Source organism: Pteropus medius, unplaced genomic scaffold, assembly GCF_902729225.1.
Source record: "Pteropus medius unplaced genomic scaffold, Ma_sr-lr_union100, whole genome shotgun sequence".
NCBI classification, from domain to species: domain Eukaryota; kingdom Metazoa; phylum Chordata; class Mammalia; order Chiroptera; family Pteropodidae; genus Pteropus; species Pteropus medius.
In genome coordinates, this window is record NW_024349801.1 from 27,363,858 (window position 1) to 27,382,757 (window position 18,900).

An 18,900-nucleotide genomic window follows, 5' to 3' on the forward strand; every position below is an offset into this window, starting at 1 on the left:
GGTGCTCTGGGAGGGAGGGAAGGCTGGAGCAGGGTTACAGAATGAGAAAGGGGCCAGAGGTTGGGGTGGGTAAGGATGGGTGGGATGTGCTCCCTGAAGGGCAGGGGAAAAGGTGGGGGAAGAGCATGAGGAAATGCTCACAGGGTCTCATGCGCGAGGTGCCCCTCAGTCGACAGTGAGGTGGGAGTTCAGAGTAGTTGCACATTCCCTGGGGAATACTAGGCCTGCTTACTGGGCCCAGGAGAGGGCACTGACTAGATGCTGGGCCCATCTCCCAGAGTCAAGGAGTCAGGCCCCACAGAGAGCCAGTCCCTACAAGAGCAGGTGGAGATGCTGCAGGGGCTACTGAAGAGTGTATGGAAGCAAGTGGCCCAGCAGACCCAGGCCCAGGCCCAGAGGCAAGCTCGGCAGAGCTTCCTGCAGGAGAGCCAGCGGCTGCTGCTGTGGGCGGAGGGTGTCCAGGCTCAGCTGCACAGCAAGGAGGAGGTGGTGGACATGACCTCAGCCCAGCGGCTAGTGGAGGAACACCGAGACCTGCTGGAGGAGATTCACCTGCAGCAGGAGAGGTCAGTACCGGAAAACAGACAGGGCGCACTTGGGGCTGGCCAAGGCCCGTGGGGACAGGCCACCAGAAAGAGAGAGGCAGGAAACAGTGCATCACCCAGGGGGTTGGCCCAAGCTGGTGTTTAGCATGATGCTCGAGGCAGGTTTTCGAGGAGGGAAGATGTAACCAAGGACTGGCCAGGCATCCTGCACACTTCAGGCAGGGACCGAGGACAGAAACTGAGCTGCCTAGGAAGTTCTAGTCAGTCCAGGCCTGGTCACACCCCATGCAGATGAGACTGATGGATTGATTTCAGTCAGGGTGGCCCAGCCTTTCAGCTATTCTGGGTAACACAGATCCCATTTGCCCCTGGAGGCAAATGGCCCAGGACCCCCATGGACTAAGATACCTACCTCCTCAGTATGGCGATGACTCTTCTGCATAGTTCATGGTTTGGGCCTGACAGGCAGGCAAAGTCACCGAGTACAGTTGCAGGCCATGCCTGCACAAGGGAGCCTGACAGGTTGCCCAGTAAGCACTGAGTCCATCCCATCCCCTGTTCACCAAACTACCTGGTTCAGGGCTGCAAAAGCTCAGAGAAGTGGAACCTTTTTCTAATTCACACAAAGCTGTTACCCGTTCCCAAGTCATGTACTTGTGGGCTGCACCCAACTGAGAAGGGAGCCTTTTCTAATTCATTGAGTCTCCACATGGGCTTGCAGTAGCCCTGCAGTCAGACATGTGTGTGGTTTGAGTGATTTCTCTGTGTTGTGCTGCCTCAGCCCCTCTACTTGCCTGGGCATTGGCCAGCTAGAGCAAGGGTATGACATGGCAGGGAGTATGAGAACTATTGAGTCCTAAGCACTGTGCTGAGTCTGTGATGTTCAGTGTCTCACTAGTGGGCCAGGGCACAGCTGTCCCACAGGACAAGTGAACCACTGGGGCTAACCAGCCTCAGATACCCACCAGCTACCCTCACATCAGAGCTCTGAGATAAATGACCGTGGAGGCGAAGTGGGAGGAAGGTTGGTGAGAGGAGGGATGGGCTTTGACCCTCTGCCTGTCGTCCTGGCCAGGATGCAGCAGCTAAAGGCTCAGGGCGAGCCCATGGCAGCCTTGGGCTCCACAGAATCCCAAGAGGTGATCAATGCTCTGAGTCTCCTGAGCCAGCAAGGCCAGGGGTTAAAGGCTGCCTGGGAGCAGAGACAGCAGCAGTTGCAGGAGGGGCTGGAGCTGCAGAAGTTTGGCCAAGAAGTGGATGGTTTCACTGCCACCTGTTCCAAGCATGAGGCCTTCCTGCAGCTGGACAACCTTGGGGTATGGATCCAGGGATGTCCAGCTAGGTGCTGCTTCCCCATCACTGGAGGGAGCTTAGAAGCCAGGCTGGGCGGGTGGTGGGCGAGATGGTGCCGACCCCCATTGTCCCAGGCATGACCTCAGGTCTCTGCACCCCCAGGAGGATGTGGGAGAGGCCCAGAGCCTGCTGCAGCAACACCAGGAGTTTGGGCGGCTCCTCAGCATACTGGGCCCTCGGGCAGAGGCTCTGCAGGCACGTGGCAAGAAGCTGGCTCAGAGCCAACACCCTGCTGCACACAAGTGAGCCTGGGCCTGTCAGGCCAGCACCTGCCACTGTTTCTCAGACTGCACAGCCTCTTGCTCTGACGCTGGGAGAGTGGGTGGAGAGTAGTGGGGGATGGGAAGGGGTACTCCGGGCTGCCTTGGCTGAACTTTGGGGTGGGTCTCAGACATTATAGAGCCCTCCCCATACCCTCCCCTTCCTCAATGTTCCCTCCAGGGTCAGAGAGAAGCTGCAGAGTGTCCAGGAGCAGTGGACCAGGGTCCAGGAGAGGTGTGAGCAGAGAAGGAGGCAGCTGCTGGCTTCCCTCCAGTTCCAGGTGAGGGGCCCGACCAGGTACATGAGGCCTACCCTAGAGGAATGCCTAAGAGTCCGCTGCTGCACTAATAACTGTGCAGAGCACTTTACACTTCATAAAGCACTTTCTCACACGTTATGTCACTGACCCTCACAGCATCCCTCATGAGACAGGCATTATATTATGGCTCTGATTTTTCCAGATAAGGAAAACTGAGGCTGAAGCCACACTGCTGGGAGACAGGGCTGGGCCCAAAGTCTTGAATAATGCCCTTCTTCATCTGGTTATTCCCCTTCCCCATTGTTTCTGGCCACACTCTAGGCTCTTCCATGGGTACCAGCCGCAGACTTTGGCTCTGTCAGATATTTGTTCTACCAATCTTAGGGGCTCAGAGCTTGACCAGACTATGCCCCTCCCAGAGCTTAAGCCTGTTTGGAGAGAGATGGCCATATGTGATCTTACGTGGGCTGCAGTGTTTCTGGCTGACCAGGCACTCCTGCCAGAACAGGGTGCCTTAGGGTCCAGGCCCTTACTCCCTCAGCCTCTTCCTACTGCTTTCCCTGAAACATTTCCCTCACAATCGTGATTTTCCTGTCCCCACTTGGGAGTAGTAACCCAAAGCCCCACCTCTCTTGTACCCTAGGATTGGCTCTGGTCCTGCTCTTCCCACAGGGGTCCCTTAGACTGCTCTCATAGAGGTCCTTATGCCAGCCCTTACCCCTGGTCTCTGAGACCCACTCTCTCCTGGTTCTTGGGCAGGAATGGAAGCAGGACGTGATGGAGCTGATGCTGTGGATGAAGGAGAAGGGGCTGGTGGTAGTGGATGAGCCCTCCCAGGAGCCTAGCAACATCCTGCAGAAACTCAAGAGGCATGAAGCAGCTGAGCGTGAGCTGCTGGCCACCCATGGGCACGTGGAGGGCCTGCAGCAGGTAGGGGCACTGGACAGAGGGTGCAGGGCCTACTCATCTTCAAGTTCCCTGCCCAGCTGCACAGGATGTTTTCATGGAACACACTCATTGAAGGAAGAATTGACTTCAGTTACCATGCAATTAGGATCCCCCAGCTTCCTCCTTCACTCAGCTGGGCAGCCCCTGGTCTGGGCACCCAAACCAGCCCCAAAACCTTCTGTCTTCCCTTTCCTTCAGTTTTCCAGATCTGCTCCAGAGCCTGCTTTCTCCACCTGAACAAAGACCTTCCCCACCATTGGCCAGATGCCTTCTCCCCCTGAGCTACTTGTGGGCATCAGAGGAAAACTCTCCCACCTTTGCTCACAGATTAGGGCCATATGAACTGCACAAGCCCTTGCAGCCTGTGAAATGCACCTTGTAGCCAGGCACACCCACCTCTGCCACCGGGGTCTAGCCTGCTGAAACTGCTCATGGTACCAGCAGCTCAACATGACTCCCTGGGCCTTTTTGTCCACTGCAGATTGGCAGAGAACTGTCGAGCAGCAAGCCTTGTGTCCAGGAGGACGTGCAGGCCAGGCTTCAGGGCCTGAGTAGCCAGTGGGAAGAGTTGAACCGCAAGATGGCAGAGCGTAGGGAGCAGCTCCAGCAGGCAAGGCAGCGGGACCAGCTCCTCGCACTGCTACAGGTCAGATGAAGAGAGGGGCAGAGCACAGGACAGAGATCAAGGCTGGGCTGGGAACAGGCAGGATGAGGAAGGGAGAGGAGGAATCTGGATGTTCTGCTGACTCTGGAGAGACCCTAGGATGTCCTGCAGCCTTTGGAGGCCTCTGGCCTATGGCAAGTCGAGCCTGGTTTTGCCCACCAGCAGGCAAATATGAGATTTTCTCTTGTGTGCCCAGCATATGGTTAATACAGCTTGAGTTCCCCAGGGAGAAAAAAAGTGTGAGGAGACAGGGGTGCTCATGAGGTTCCAGGGGAACCTCATGGTTTGGGCGCTGCTGCTGAGGGGGGGTGGCAGGTGGAAATGGTGGGGACAGAGGTTACAGTGGGTTCCGGGTGAATATGGTGTGCTACAAGCACTCAGTCCTAGAGCCCAAGAAGGGCCATTTGCTAGCCTGTATGTGGAGAGCCCAATGCAGCACCATTGTCCCTCCCCAGGATGCTAAGGAGAAGATGGAGCAGCTGGAGGGGGCCCTACAGGGAGCAGAAACAGGGCAGGACCTGTGCTCCAGCCGGGGGCTGCAGAAACAGCACCGCCAGCTGGAGAGTGAGAGCCAGACATTGGCCAGCAAAATGGCTGCCCTAGTCGCCCAGGCCCACCAGGTGGTCAATTCCCAGCCCATCATGGAGGAGACCCAAAAGTATCTCCAGAGGTACTCGCCTGCTTGTTCCATCTTCACCCCACCATGTGTCACCCTCCCATGTGAACATAAGGGCAGTTTTACCCAGTGAGCCCAGCAAAGTGGCACCTCCAGCACTGAGGTTGCCCAAATCCCTTTTCCTTTTGGGCGAATATGGTGTGCTACAGTCATTCCCAGGCTAGGAGAGTCAGAGACCCCAACTAAGGCAGCTGAGGCACCCCATGATCTGAAGTCAGGCAGGTCATTTGGGCAGGAGGTTGGGCCGTGGGCCCTCTCTAGCTGCCTCCTACCATCAAATTTCCGCCGTACCCCACCTTGTTCCTCACAGGTCCCAGGCTGGGCCGCCAAAAGGACTGAAGGTTTGTTCTCACCTGTCCCCAACCCCTTTCATCTCTTCTGCCTCCACTTAGGTTGGAGTCCCTGCAGGGATGTCTGGCCACCCGGCGTCTGCAGCTACAGGCCTCGGTTGAGCTGTACCAGTTCTACCACTTGATCACCTTGGAGCTCACGTGGGTAGCTGAGCATATGCCCAGTGCAAGCTCTGCCAGCTCCACCACGTGCTTGGATGATGCTCTGAGCCTTTGCCACAAGCACAAGGTAATGGCCCTCTTTTCCTCCCAGGACCCCTGATGCCTTATTCCCAGGCCTTGGAAGCTCTCTGCTGCTACTCGGGGTGTCCTTCTTTCCAAGTCTCTGCCCCCAGCTGCTCTCTGCCTGGGAGCTTTTCCATGTTTGGGGCCCGGAGCCACATCTATGGCTCTGTTCTGGGCACCCTGTGGCTAAGGGAATCTGGGAACAGCCCCTCGTGCTATTCCATGGCAGGAGCTCCGGGCGGAGGTGAAAGCTCACCAGGGACAGGTGCAGCAGGTGCTGGGTTCTGGACAGAGCCTAGCAGCCTCGGGGCACCCCCAAGCCTTGCATATCATGGAGCACTGCCAGGAACTGGAAGGCCGCTGGGCAGAGCTGGAGCAGGCGTGTGAGGAGCGGGCCGAGTGCTTGCAGCAGGCTGTCACTCTCCAGCAGGTAGGATGTAGAGAGCACAGGTCAGGCAAAGTGGCCAAAGTAGGCAGTCTCGATGAACGAGGTCTGCGGGACCTGGGACTCTCTGGGAGGTGGGTCAGTGATGAGAACTCTGGGCCAGGACCTGGCTGGTCCCTGTATGGACACAGAAGCCTCTTTGTGCTGGCCACTGGAGGGCCTAGCATGATGTCCCTAAGCATTGATGGAGGGGTCCCATCTGAGTTCATCGAGGTGAGTTGACACTATCCTTGGCAGTATTTTCTGGATGTGTCAGAGGTGGAGGGCTGGGCGGAAGAGAAGTGGCCACTGGTGAGCAGTCAGGACTACGGTGAAGATGAGGCAGGCACCACCAGGCTCATTAAGAAGCACCAGGTACCATATCCTGAGCATCCTCCACACAGTCTGGACTTGGGCAATGATGGGCCATCAGAGAAACTTCTATCACACGCCCAAAGGGCACTTCCTATTTCTCAGAGGCACAGAGCCCTGCTCTTTCTTCCAGAAGACACAGCCGGCCCCTTCCCCACCACCCACCCAAATCCCGCAGGGTCCCTGCTCTTGCCCAGTGCCCCCCTTCTTCAGAGGCAGCCCCTTTGAAGGACCCATCCCCCTCTTTAGTCTCTGTCCTAATCTATCTCCGTGGCCTCGGGACTTCTCTGCCTTCTCTTCTTGCTTCCTCTCCTTCCCCGGCACCTTTCTACTCTCTTTTGGGGTCGCCCATTCTAGGCCTCTTCTCAACTTCCACAGGGTTCTTCTTCCTCCCATGCTCTGAATATCATCCTTTGAGTTAACCAAATGCCTTTCCTGAAACCTCCCTCCCCCCACACAAATACCCCAATTAAAAGGAGACCTAGAACACCTCTCCTGGGATCAGGCCCTCAGGACCACACAAGCCCCAAAACCTGAACCGAAGCAATCCTGGTTCCTGCTGGATCACTGAAGTGTCCTCTTGTCTGGGCACTTTTTCTGCACAACCCTAGTGACCAGTGTTTCAGTGTCCTGCGACTGAGGACTTTCCATGAGCCATTCCTGTAGCCGTGGCCTCATGGAGCTTCAGTGTCTTGAGCATCCTGGGTACTTTGCTTAACTCTTTCCATCTCTTATACTGTGATGTTGGGGTCCAGTATCGTGCCATCTGTGCCCTCCCTCCCTTGGCTCGGATTACCCAGCATTCACCCTTCCCTGTAAATAGTGAGCCCTCTGAGGCCACAGTCCATGTCTTCACTTTTATGGAACAGTAAGAACTCCATCAGAACAGGTAGGTGGGTGATGGAGCCATGAGTGGACAGTTGGATTAGAAGTGGATGAGAGGATGTGGGGAGATGGGCGTGTGTGTGATCAATAGGTAAATAGATAGGTGGGTGGACAGATAAAAGAGTCACCCAATCTGAGCCTGGCCTGAGTCCTTGTGTGCTGGCAGGCCCTGCAACAAGAACTGGCTCTTTATTGGAGCTCCATGGAGAAGCTTGAGCAGAGGGTCCACACCCTCAGTGGCCCCGAGGGCCCTGAGCAGCTGGGCATGGTGCAAGAGAGGCTCCGGGGGCAACTACAGGTGCTGCAGGAGTTGGCAGCCTCACGGTGAGAGAAACCTTGCACCCCCTCTGGGTACAGGCGGTCTAGCCATGGTTGACTGTACGATCCCATAGCACAACCCTGAGTTGGAAGGAACCCATGACCCCAGGCCCACAGAGATATGTCAGATGAGTCCTTGCTATGTGTTGCTCATCTCCTTCCATAAATTCCTCAATGATGGCCCTCTGGGTAGGAACATGCACCTCCAGCTTCCAGCGAGCCATCTCTTCCCCACATCCATACCTTTCCTGCCCTACACTGGCCTTCCTGTGTTTACTTATCCCTGAATCCAGAGCCACAGGCTTGGGCAGAGAACATGAATAACCATTTCCTTCAGGTCACCCCCTATGGCTTCACCAGTGGTCCCCAGGAGGGTAGGCACCTAACTTCTGGGGAACCATGGGCCATCCCCACAGGGACCGAGAACTGGAGGGCACCCTGAAGCTGCACGAGTTCATGAGGGAAGCTAAGGAGCTGCAGAGCTGGCTAGCTAACCAGACACAGGCGGCCAGAGGAGAGGAAAGCCTCGGAGAGGACCATGAGCACGTCCTGGTGAGAAGCGGGCTGGGGCAAGGAGGAGCCCTGAGGCAGAATGCTGGGAGCTGGGCTGTGTGGAGAAAGGGGCCACGGAAATTATGAGCCCTGGCGGGGGACAGATCTCTGAATAGAGTGGGCAAGTGCTGCAGCTGTCTAACCCCACATTGCTGAGACGTCACTGACACCTCACTTCCAGGCTGCTTGCTGCCTTGCCACCCTGTCACCCATTCCTCTTTTTCTTAGCACCTCTGCACCAAGTTTGCCAAGTTTCAGCACCAAGTGGAGATGGGCCGGCAGCAAGTGGCAATCTGCCAGCAACTGGTGGAGACGATGCTGGAGCGTGGGCACAGCACTGCTCCCAAGGCCCGTCGGAGGCAGCAGGAGCTGCAGTAAGTGCCCAGCAGGCCCGGCCAGAGGTGTAGGTTTGGGGAATGTGCAGGGCAGGCAGTTCTTAGAGTGTTAAGAGAGAGGGCAGCATGCTCTGAGGACCACATGTCTCTGCCTGCCCAGGAGGAGTCTGCAGAAGGCCTGGTCCAGGGAAACTGAACCAGCCACACGTGGCCTTGGCCTGTGCAGGAAGGTGAGGCTGGGAGTGCAAATCCAAGAGCTCTGCCCAGACCCCCAGGGGCACTCTTTCAAACCACTGGCTCCCAGGACCTGGAGGATAAGCTGAGGGAAGACTGCCTAGCTGCCTACCTAGCAAGTTTGGATCCACCCCTAGCCTGTGTACCGTGAGGAAAGGTCATGACTTGTTCATAATCCCTAGCACAGAGCCTGCCCTGGCAGGAGCCTTAGGAATTCAGTGAGAGTTTGCAGAGTTAATGAGAAATGGAAAGAAGACATGGCCTGTGCTTCCAAGCGTTTATAATCGATTGATAATATTCAGACTGGAACACGCAAGATGGAAGGAGTGTCACAAGGAATAGAAATCAACTAAATACTGAACTTGATAGCAGCAAAGGATTGAATTCATAGTGAAGTTGGAAAGATGGGTTCCAGGGAGGAAGGTCTGCAGGCAGGGCCAGAGGCAGGAGAGGAGTTTTGGGCCAGTCCTGGAAACACCCAGAGAGGCGAAGAGCTGGCCAGACTTAGCAAGGGGGCGGAACGCAATGCTGGGACAATAGCTGATGTGTTGCTGGTCTCTTGCATGCCTTGGGGCAGGGCTGCCTGGTCGGAGCTATGGGAGCTGACCCAGGCCCGAGGCCAGCTGCTCAGAGATGCCGAGATCACGCTCAGAATGCACAGAGATCTGTCGGAAGCCCTCACCCAGATCCAGGTGTGAGCCCAGGGGAGAGAGGGGATTCTTTCTAGAAGTGGATCCACCCCAGGCTGTGCTCCACCTTCCATTCCTAATCCTCTGGGCCATGTCTTCTCCTCAGGAGAAAGCCACAAGCCTCCCCAGTGACTTGGCCCAGGACTTGCGTGGACTAGAGGCCCAGACGAGGAGACACGAGGGGCTAGAGCACGAACTTGTGGGCACTGAGCGGCAGGTAAGCTTAGGTCTGGCTGCCTCTCCCACTCGGGCCCCTGCAGCCCCCTCAGGTCTGCCCAGCTGTTCTTCTAGATTTTCTATACTCCCTTGGGACTTATATTTGGGCCCCGTCACATACAGCAGGGCATGGCCCAAAGAGGAATCTGTGGGATGGGCAGGCCCTTCTGCCTCTTGGAGGATATGACTCTTCCCTCCCTATACCTTACCCTGAGCCCAGCTGCAGGAGCTGCTGGAGACAGGAGGCATGGTGCAGAAGCTGGGCCCTCAGGCCCATGCAGTGCAGCAGAGGCAGCAGGCACTGGTGCAGGCCTGGGAGGCCCTGAAACTACACATGGAGCAGCGCAAGGCCCAGCTGAAGCAGGCTTGCCTCCTGGCCCGCTTCCACACAGCGGTGAGGGCTCCTTCCCCTGGGGCAGCACACGTGTGTCTGGGGGGGGGCGGGGGTACATGTTATACCATGCATGGACATGCACTTATGAGGCCCTCCAGCTCTGGAATGAGAAAAGTATGGACATGAAATGGGAGAGCATGAGCACATCTGAATATTGGTCTGGCTGGCCAGAGAGCTGAGCACATGGGTTATAGCAGTGGCTGTTTAGGTTTGGGTCAACACCAGCCCAGGTGAGTGACAAGGCAGTCCAGAGACAAGGGTCTCAGCCAGAGCTGAGAAATAAAAGTGGTCCAAGAAAGCCCATAACTGGAGACTCAGATGTTCTAGACGGTGACCTCGGGAATAAGCAGTGTCTACTTAACATGTGCATTTAGCTCTTTGCTAGGAGGGTGCTAGAATCTGCGTAAGAGAGAGCCACTTCCCTCCTGGAGCCTGTCTAGATGAGGAGATGAGCCTAATACCCAAGAGAGTCAGGTTGAGACAGTGGGCTCTGGTGTGGGATGCCCCCAGAGTCCCCATGTCCTGGTGCCTGGTAGACCAGAAAGCCCAAACTATAACTGTGGAAAGGTTTGTGTTTAGGGACCCTATTCTGCCACTTTCTAGATGTGTGGGCTTCAGCAAGACACTTAATTCTAGGTCGTTAGCCTGTTTGTGAGTGCCCAAAGTTTACAAAACTCTTTCATGCACATGGTGCCATTTACCCTTCTTCATCTGTGCAATGAGATGTTTGGGCAAGGGTCCAAGGCCCCACCAGCTTTAACATGGTGTTTGTACACAAATCAACAAAAGTAGTTTACGTTAAATTGGAAATCCAGAGGACAAAGCGAGTAGTAAGATGTCAAGGTGCCAGGGAAGACTTCATGAAGCAAAGAAGGCCTTGGCACTTAAAAAAATGTGTGAGCTTGGAAGAGATAGAAGGAAGGAGGAAGAGCTTCTGAAGCAGGAGAGGCAGCAGAAGCAGAGGGGGGAGATAAGACTTGGTGAGGGTGACAGGGAGGCTGGGCTGGATATGGAGAGTTTAGTTGACCTGGGAGGACTGGGTAAGATGACAGTAGAGGAACCAGGTGACAAAGGGCCCCTGAGCCTCACCTGAGGCTGTGACCCAGGACAGCTCAGGCCACTGCAATGAATGAGTGGATCCAGGTGGTTGTGCCTCAGAGCCTGGTTCTCTGCCACTGACCCAGTTCTCACCCAGCTCTCTCGCTCCATCTCTTTGGGATCCAGGTGCAGGACTACATGTCCTGGGTGGCTGGTGTATGGCAGGAGCTGCAAGAGGAGAAGAACTCCCAAGAGGGCAGCAGTGTTCAGATAAAGCTCAGCATTCACCAACAGCTTCGGGCAGAGCTGGAGGCCCAGGAGGAGCTACACCAGCGGGCCACCCAGCTGGGCCAGCAGGCACTTCTGGCTGCAGAAACACCCATCAAGGAGGTGGGCCCCCTTTTCTGGTGCCCCCCAGCCTACCCTGACCTCGCCTGAGCCTGACCTCCTTGTGCCCTGCCCCACTGTGCACAGGTCTCTCCTCAGAAGCCTCCCTCAGGATGTGCTTCTCTCTCATCCATGCGGCAACCCCTAGCACAGGCTCCCAAATGCTTGTCCCCAGGTCCAGGAAGGGCTGCAGGCCCTGAAGGACAGGCGGGAGCAGCTGTTCCAGGCCTGGGAGCAGAAGCAAGAGAGGCTGCAGGCCACACACCAGGAGCAGCTTTTCCTCAGGAAGTGTGGTCACCTGGAAGAAACCCTCACGGCCCAGGAGGCAGGTGCCCTTACCCCATCACGCACATCCTAGCGCTCTCTCTGCTCCATCTCCCCTCCCTCTAACTCGCTTCCTTGCTCCTTGGGGCTCTGGCTTTTTTCCCATATGGAGCACAGAGGCTTGTACCACCTCAGCACAGACAGCTGCTAATGGGGTTGAGCAGACTGGCTGTCTGGACAGTCCCTGATGGCCTCTGTTTCTTTTCTGTGGGCTGATCCAGGTCTCCCTGAAAACCAGTGTCCTAGGGAGCTCGGTGGAAGAGGTAGAACAGTTGATCTGGAAGCATGAGACCTTCCAGAAGGTGCTGACTGCCCAGGATGAGAAGGTATTGGGCTCGGGGAGTCCTGGGCCTTGTCAGAGTTGGTGGGGTAGAGGGTGAGGGAGTCTGGGAACTTTGGAGAGTCCTAAAAGGGGGACGCAGTATGCTTGGTGTGTACCCATAGGCAGTGTTGCGGGGGACGGTGACCTGTGAGGCTAGGGGTGTCTGGTTAGGGCTGACTGAGCAGAGTTAGATGTTTGGCTCAAGAGGTCCTTGAATGGGGTGGGCCACACTGCAGGAGCAAAGAGTCCATTTGGCCCCATATCATTTTGTCACTGGGTTCTGGCTCGCTGGGAGATGGGCCAGCCTTAAGTCAGCCCTAGACCACAAAGGCCTGAGGGAAGGGCTTCCCTGTGGGCCAGCCCCTGCTCCAGACTCACCAGCATGAGAGAACAGCAGGCTGTGCCCCCGCCCCACAGGAGGCAGCTCTGTGTGAGCAGGCAGACACACTCCGAGGCCCCAGGGTCCAGGACCTGCTCCACACAGTGTTGGAACATCGGGCTCGAGTGAAGGAACTGGCAGAGACCCGAGGACAGGCCCTGCACACCTCCCTGCTGATGGCTGGCTTCACTAGGGCCACGACCCAGGTCAGAGGGCAACCACTCAGCCCAGTGCCTTCCATTGGGCCACTTTTTACAGTTAACAGATGACATTCACCCTCCTGGGCTCTTTCAGCCCTAACCACAACCCTGTAATGAGAACACTGAGGTTTGGAGAGTTAAATGGCTTTCCCAGAGGCCATGCTGAAGCCCAGAACATTTGAGTCGAAGACCCTGTGTGCAGAGAGCCCACTGCATCCTGAGCTCTTGCAGCGCTGTGTGGCAAAGAAAGGCAGGGGAGGGAGCAATGTGATCCAGGGCCTAGGACCAGGCAAGCTTCATCTCCCAGCATGAATTCCCACCCAAAGGCCCTGCTGGCTCCTTCCTGTGGCTTGTGGGGGAAGTGGGGAGGGCTAGCTGGGCCTGGGACATGTCTTCCTGGTCTAGAATCACTGGTTCTCATTTACCAGGCTCTGCCCAACCCTGCCCTTGGGGCCAGCAGTCAGCTACCTGGACACAGCTAAGGGTAAATGGACATCTCTGTGGACCAAGGCAATATCAGCATCTCGGAATCCGTGTCCCCACCCCCACCAGGCCGAGGACTGGATTCAGGAGCGGGTCCAGCAGTTGGAAGAGCCACTGCCTCCTGGAGATCTGAAAGATAAGTTGAGGCACCTGCAGAAGCACCAGGCCTTCAAGGCTGAGATCCAGGCCCATGAGGATGTCATAACAGCTGTCATCAAGGTAACAGCCAGGCCCTCAGCCCCAGCCCTGCCCCAAAGTTGGACTCCAGGATGGCCAAGGGGAAAGGTCTTAGGCAGGAAGGAGGGTGGGTGAGGGCTGTGATGGCAGAAAAGCAGGAGGAAGGGTAACTTAACAATCATGATCTCCTGGTGTCCTCTGTCTCCCCAGGAGGGCGAGGCTCTCCTGGCACAGAGCCATCCTTGGACAGGAGAGGTCTCCCAGAGGCTGCAGGCACTGCAGAAACACTGGGAGAAGCTGAGGCAGGCGGTGGCCCTCCAGGGCCAGGACCTGGAGGACATGCAGAACTTCCTGAAGTTCCTGCAGAGCATGGACTGTGCAGAGGCCTGGATCCAGGACATGGTGAGGCCCAGCTGGGCAGGGGCAGAGCTGAGGGTGAAGTTGTACAGCTGAGGGTGAAGTTGTACGGCTGAGGGATGGGGGCTAGCCCCAAGCCTGCAGGCCTCTGGTTCCCTGGGCAGGAAGTGCCCAAAGCCGCCACTCACCCTGACGCTGCCCCAGCAGCTGGGTGCTAGGGGGCTGGGTACACCAGGGCTGATGCTCAAGAGTTCTGCCCTCCCAGGAGGTGATGGTGAACATCGGTGACCTGGGCCAGGACCTGGAGCACTGCCTGAAGCTCCGCAGACAGCTCCGGGAGTTCCGGGGAATCTGGGCCGGGGTAAGGAGGCCATGCCTGGGAGAGGTCAGCCAGCGCATCCCCGCACTGGGAGATACAGCTCAGAGTAGTGACTGAGCATGGGCTCTGGAGCCATATGTAGGCTCAAGTGTCAGCTCCACACTCTACCTGCATGTGCTTAGGCAGACTTCCTCATCTTGCTGAGCCTTAGTTTCTTCATCTTTAAAATGGGGATAACACAGAGGTAAGAAAGTAATACGTGCCGTGGTAGTTACACAAATCTATACGTGTAATGAAACTACAGAGCACTATACCTCTCCCCAGACACATACACATGAGCGCACGTAGAAACCGATGAACTCTGAACGAAATCTGTAATCTAGTTAATAGACAAATGTGTTTCCTGGTTTTCATATTATACTGTAGATATGTAAGATGTTAACCAGTGGGGGAAGCTAGGGAAGGGTACATGGGATGCTCTATACTACTTTTGCAATTTCCTGTGCATCTATAATTATTTCAAAATTTAAAATTAAAAACATGCATGCGTGCCTGGATATAGTAGATAATCGATAACCGTCCTTTAGCATCACAGCATCTCCTTCTCACTTCCCTGCACACACCCCCCCAAACATCCTTTATTCTCAGCGTGGTGTAGGGGAAATCGGACAGATATATTCACAATCAGATGTTCGAGACCAAACACATTCCCCTGATGTTAAGTACACATGATTTTTCAAGGGGCTGCAGAGCTCCAAGCTAAGATGTCCTTTACTAATGGAGGAATGTCACAGCCACTATACCAGATGCTGTAGTAGAAAGAACACTAGATTCAGGAGCTGGGCTTGATCCTGGCTCTGCCCCAAAGCAGCCACATCAGCCTTTGAGCTCTGCTCTGGCACTTATAAAAGGAGAGGAACCCTCTTCCCCTGCCTACCTGATCTAAGACACTTCATAGGGAAGTGCTTTGGAAATTTAACAAGCTCTGCAAATACAAGGTGGTTTTACCAAGGGCAGGAAGCCTGAGAACCCCACCCACTGTCAAGGGCTCCTCCCTAGATACCTTTAAGCCCTACCCACTGTCTTAAGCAGTGGCAGCCTCAGCTCAGTGATAGGGACATCCAACTCCAGGAGGCCCAAGCTCACCATTTCATTCTACCCCTTGCTTTGCTTTTCTTATCCCAAGAAACTGCATTTTAACTTTAAACGCTTCTACTAATCAGTACATACCCACCCTCCCACTCCTGCCTGGTCTTGACCCAGGGAGCATGTCTTTTCTAGCCTTAGAGACAACTCTGGGGCTCCTAGTATATCCCAGAATGGGATGGGATACGATGGCCATGGCGGAGGAAGCCGCTGTCTCCACTTCCCAGACAAGCTGCTCCTCACCCTCTCTCAGGCCTAAACAGACCCTCCAAGTGCTGACTGGAGCACAAAGAAGGGGCTTGGAGCAGCTGGTGCCAATGCCCTCATCCTGTCTCACACAGGACATGGTGGATGATGCCTACATCAGGAACATCAATGACTTGTCACTGCAGCTCAAGAACAGGGACCCTGAGCAAGTCAGGACCATCTGCCAGCGGCGACAGCATCTCAACAATAGGCTAGTCCCAGAGCCAGAAATGGTGGGGCAGGATAGGGGGCTAGAGGGCCACCTCAGACTGAGCCTCACACTGTCTCTGCTAGATGGCACAGTTTCCATGGCAACCTGCTTCACTACCAGCGGCAGCTTGAAGAGGCCCTGGAGATACACACATTGTCCCTTGAGCTGGATGCCGTCACAGAGCAGATTGGGGAGAAGGTAAGCAGCCAAAGCGCAAACAGCCCGTGGTGGGGCATTGCCCATGGAGTCCCCCATGTGCCCTGCCCCTTGCCCGTCTCACCTCTTCAGGGTGGGGACTTGGAGGTCCTGCCAGGGGTGTGTCAGGGGGGAGCCAGGGGCTCTCAGAATCAACTACAGACCACAGATGCCCCCACTGCAGGCTCAGAGTCCAGCCCACCTACACCCTTTTGCCCCTAGAAGCACCGTGGGTCCAGAGGCCAGAGCCTGTCACCCCCAGTTTCCTCTGTTGTCCCTGAGCAAGCCCTGAGCCCACAGGAGGTTTGTCCCAGGCTTGTGTCAGCCACCGCAGAGAAACGTGGGCTGCACACCAGTAGAGGTGGAAGTGAAGAGCCTGAGAAGCCCCAGTGGACCATTCTTACTCTTCCTCCGGTTTCCACCTCGGCCAGGCCTGGCTGTCCATGCTCAGTTGCCCCCAGAGGCATGAGAGTTGAAGGAGACCGTGCACGTGAAAGCACCTCACAGATGAATATCACTGCCTCAGAGGACATCCCCACCCCAAGGCTCTCCTCAGAACCTTCCTCCTTCGCAGAAGGAAGGGGCCTCTAGTCAGGGCGGGCACCCCACTCCGGCCCCTCCGAGGACACTGGGAAGGGACTCACGCTGAGTGCTTACTTTCCACCCACAAACCCTGAGGCCAGTGACCTCTCTGCAGTGAGGGAGGAACTGGAGAGAGGCCACACTATCTCCCCATTCCTCCTCAGGCCACCCTGGTCCAGGCCCTGGACTGCGGGAAAGATCTGGAAAGCGTGCAGAGGCTGCTGCAGAAACACGAGAAGTTGGAGCAGGAAATGGGCCTCATTCAGGCCCAGGTGGAGGTGTGCTGCTGGGTGTGGAGGTGGACCTAGGCCAGAGTACCTCCTCTGTGGGACCCTGTGCAGAGGACAACAGAGCTTCAGTACCTTGAGAGCCAGCCAGATCCACTCGGCTGTTATTCCCACAGACGGGGGGCCTCCTGCAGCTGGGGACCCCACCTGAGTAAAACCTGCCCCTCCACCCCAGCCCCTGATCCTGCTTCCCTCAAAAGCCCCTAGAGCGTGAGGTGGGCCGCCTCTGCCGAAGAAACCCCAGGGCAGCCCACAGCCTCAGCGGCAAGCAGCGGGAGATGGTGGACAGCTGGCAGCGGCTCCTAAGCAGGGTCCAGAAGTGGTATGAGCCCTCACTGCCCTCCCTGACCCATCCCTCAGGCCATACACCTCCCCTTGGCCCTGGTTTTCCCCTAAGAATCTTTCCTTCCATCCTTCAAATAGCTGTCTGTGTTATCACCCCATTAATCCCAGCCCCTGGGCCCATCTTTGGCTGAGGGGATTTAGGCACTGGTGGGCACAGGGAGAAAAAAGGGCTAAGAGGCCCCAGGACTAGCCGATGAACCCTGTGGGCAGGAGGGAGTCGCTGGATGCCTCGCACCAAGCTCAGAAACTGCAGATGATGCTACAGGAATTGCTTGTCTGGGCCCGGAGGCTGCGAGCTGAAATGGACACCCGAAGCGCTCCCCGCAGCTCTGCAGAGGCCCAGCACAGGTTGGAGAAGCACCAGGAGCACAAGGTGGGCAGCTGGGATCCTGGAACCTTTCCTGGGATCTTGCCTCCTCTCTACCCTCTCCCTTACTGTGATCCCAACCTCCTCCTGGGTCCTTTCTCAGTCACCTGCCTCTGCCTTTCTCCTCTTCCATCCCACCCCCTCAGCGGTCTCCCCATCTCTCCTCCTGCTCACTGGGCCTCCTCCAGCCCTGAAGGCCTCGGCCTCTGGGATATGAGCCGAGTCCTGTTACAGGCCGAGCTGGACTCCCGAACAGACAGCATCAACCTGGCCCGGAGCACAGGGCAGCAACTACTTGCAGCTGGCCACCCCTCCGCCCCTGACATCTGCCAGGCCCTGGCTGGCTTAGAGCAAGAGCTGAACAGCTTGGAAGGGGCCTGGCAAGAGCACCAGCTCCAGCTTCAGCAGGCCTTGGAGATACAGGTAGGCAGCCTCCATCCTGCCCCCACCCACTGGGGCCTGCACTGACCCCAGGGACCCTGGTCAAAGCCAAAGATAGAGAGGCTGCTATGACAGGGCCTCTTACCGCCACCCACCACTCACCACTCACCAGTCACCACTCACCGCCTAACTCTCCCACAAGTCTGGCCTGCGGTAGACACATTCTGTTGAGCCAGGCCCTGAGTCCCTGCTTTCTCCACTGGACCACCAACAGGTTTACCTCACCTGCAGTGATTGGACCCTCTGCTCATTTCCTCTTGCCTTTATCTTTCCCAACAGTTGTTTCTGAGCTCTGTGGAGCAGATGGAAAGTTGGCTCTGCAGCCAGGAAGCCTGCCCAGCCAGCAAAGGACTGGGGGTAGGTGCCCAGCAGGAGTGAGGGAGGGTTTACAAGAACAGCATTAGGGATCAATTCCAGCCAGTGCTACCTGAGCTCCCCAGGCTAAGAGGATCTCCTCACCTCAACCATGTCAGTCATTGAGCTGTCACATGCTCATTGATGTGAGCAGTTCTTATGCACCTGGGCTAGGTCCCACCAGAAATGCAAATGCCGTGGGAGCTTAGAGGGTGAGTGTGTGACCCTGGACCCGTTCTTGCCTCCTTGCCACCACCCTTCTCTCCTCTGCCCTCCTCACTTCCTTACATGCAGAGGTTTGCTTCTGTCCCACCTCTGTCCCAACCCTGTGGCAGGGAAGCCTGACCCTTGGGAGACTTCAGAGAAAAATTGGGCTAGCCCGTCCTGTGCTGATGCAGCATTACTGGGAGCTTTTCACCTGGTAGATGACAAGCTCCACCTGCCCTGGAAATTGTAACCCTTAAACCTTATTCCCAATACCTTCCCTGGCTGAGAATCTCAATCCTAAAGCCAGATACAGCCTTGAGGGGTTATAAGGTTGTGTTCATGCAGAGCACTCAACATGGGGGTGAGTATTTGCTAGTATGGCTGTAGGTGGGAAAGCAGGTAGCTTGGGATGGGGAGGGGGCAGCCCCATGGACGGTGTCAGCTTCCCCTGCTCCCACCAGGACCCCTTGGCCAATGTGGAGACCCTCCTGTGGAAGCACAACGTGCTGGAGCAGGGCCTGGAGGCACAGGCAGAAAAGATCAACGCATTGGAGGCCACGGCGCGCAGCCTGCACTGGGGTGGGCACCCCGAGGCCCAGAGCACCCTGAGCCGGTGCCAGGCCATGCTCCTGAGGTACCTCTGGCTCTGGGGCTGAGGGGAGCTATGGGCGGGCTGGCGTGGTCATGGGGCGCCCGGCTCTTTCCTTCTTGTTCTCTGCCTCTTGGCCCAGGCTCGCCAGCCTTTTCCGAGGGCTGCAGTCAGATGCCAGGGCCCCACCACTCCCAGCCCTGCTGGGTGTCATCCCTGCAGAGAGTTATGGATATCAAGCAGC

At 56.5% G+C, this 18,900-nt stretch overlaps 1 protein-coding gene across 1 annotated transcript in view; it reads left to right on the top strand.

Annotated features, from left to right (window-relative positions):
- SPTBN5 (spectrin beta, non-erythrocytic 5) overlaps positions 1 to 18,900 on the top strand; it is a 45,761-nt gene that overhangs the window by 14,117 nt on the left and 12,744 nt on the right. The window contains exons 18-48 of the mRNA XM_039888542.1: positions 279 to 566; positions 1,621 to 1,861; positions 2,001 to 2,140; positions 2,340 to 2,439; positions 3,178 to 3,348; positions 3,848 to 4,012; positions 4,486 to 4,700; positions 5,099 to 5,285; positions 5,511 to 5,711; positions 5,964 to 6,080; positions 7,129 to 7,286; positions 7,697 to 7,832; positions 8,061 to 8,206; positions 8,979 to 9,093; positions 9,197 to 9,307; positions 9,527 to 9,700; positions 10,925 to 11,128; positions 11,301 to 11,450; positions 11,671 to 11,775; positions 12,189 to 12,356; positions 12,903 to 13,052; positions 13,221 to 13,412; positions 13,633 to 13,728; positions 15,174 to 15,289; positions 15,373 to 15,487; positions 16,231 to 16,344; positions 16,554 to 16,675; positions 16,909 to 17,071; positions 17,300 to 17,488; positions 17,786 to 17,863; positions 18,529 to 18,701. Of these exons, the coding sequence (XP_039744476.1) occupies positions 279 to 566; positions 1,621 to 1,861; positions 2,001 to 2,140; positions 2,340 to 2,439; positions 3,178 to 3,348; positions 3,848 to 4,012; positions 4,486 to 4,700; positions 5,099 to 5,285; positions 5,511 to 5,711; positions 5,964 to 6,080; positions 7,129 to 7,286; positions 7,697 to 7,832; positions 8,061 to 8,206; positions 8,979 to 9,093; positions 9,197 to 9,307; positions 9,527 to 9,700; positions 10,925 to 11,128; positions 11,301 to 11,450; positions 11,671 to 11,775; positions 12,189 to 12,356; positions 12,903 to 13,052; positions 13,221 to 13,412; positions 13,633 to 13,728; positions 15,174 to 15,289; positions 15,373 to 15,487; positions 16,231 to 16,344; positions 16,554 to 16,675; positions 16,909 to 17,071; positions 17,300 to 17,488; positions 17,786 to 17,863; positions 18,529 to 18,701 (4,800 nt within the window). The remainder of the gene's footprint in view (positions 1 to 278; positions 567 to 1,620; positions 1,862 to 2,000; positions 2,141 to 2,339; positions 2,440 to 3,177; positions 3,349 to 3,847; positions 4,013 to 4,485; positions 4,701 to 5,098; positions 5,286 to 5,510; positions 5,712 to 5,963; positions 6,081 to 7,128; positions 7,287 to 7,696; positions 7,833 to 8,060; positions 8,207 to 8,978; positions 9,094 to 9,196; positions 9,308 to 9,526; positions 9,701 to 10,924; positions 11,129 to 11,300; positions 11,451 to 11,670; positions 11,776 to 12,188; positions 12,357 to 12,902; positions 13,053 to 13,220; positions 13,413 to 13,632; positions 13,729 to 15,173; positions 15,290 to 15,372; positions 15,488 to 16,230; positions 16,345 to 16,553; positions 16,676 to 16,908; positions 17,072 to 17,299; positions 17,489 to 17,785; positions 17,864 to 18,528; positions 18,702 to 18,900) is intronic.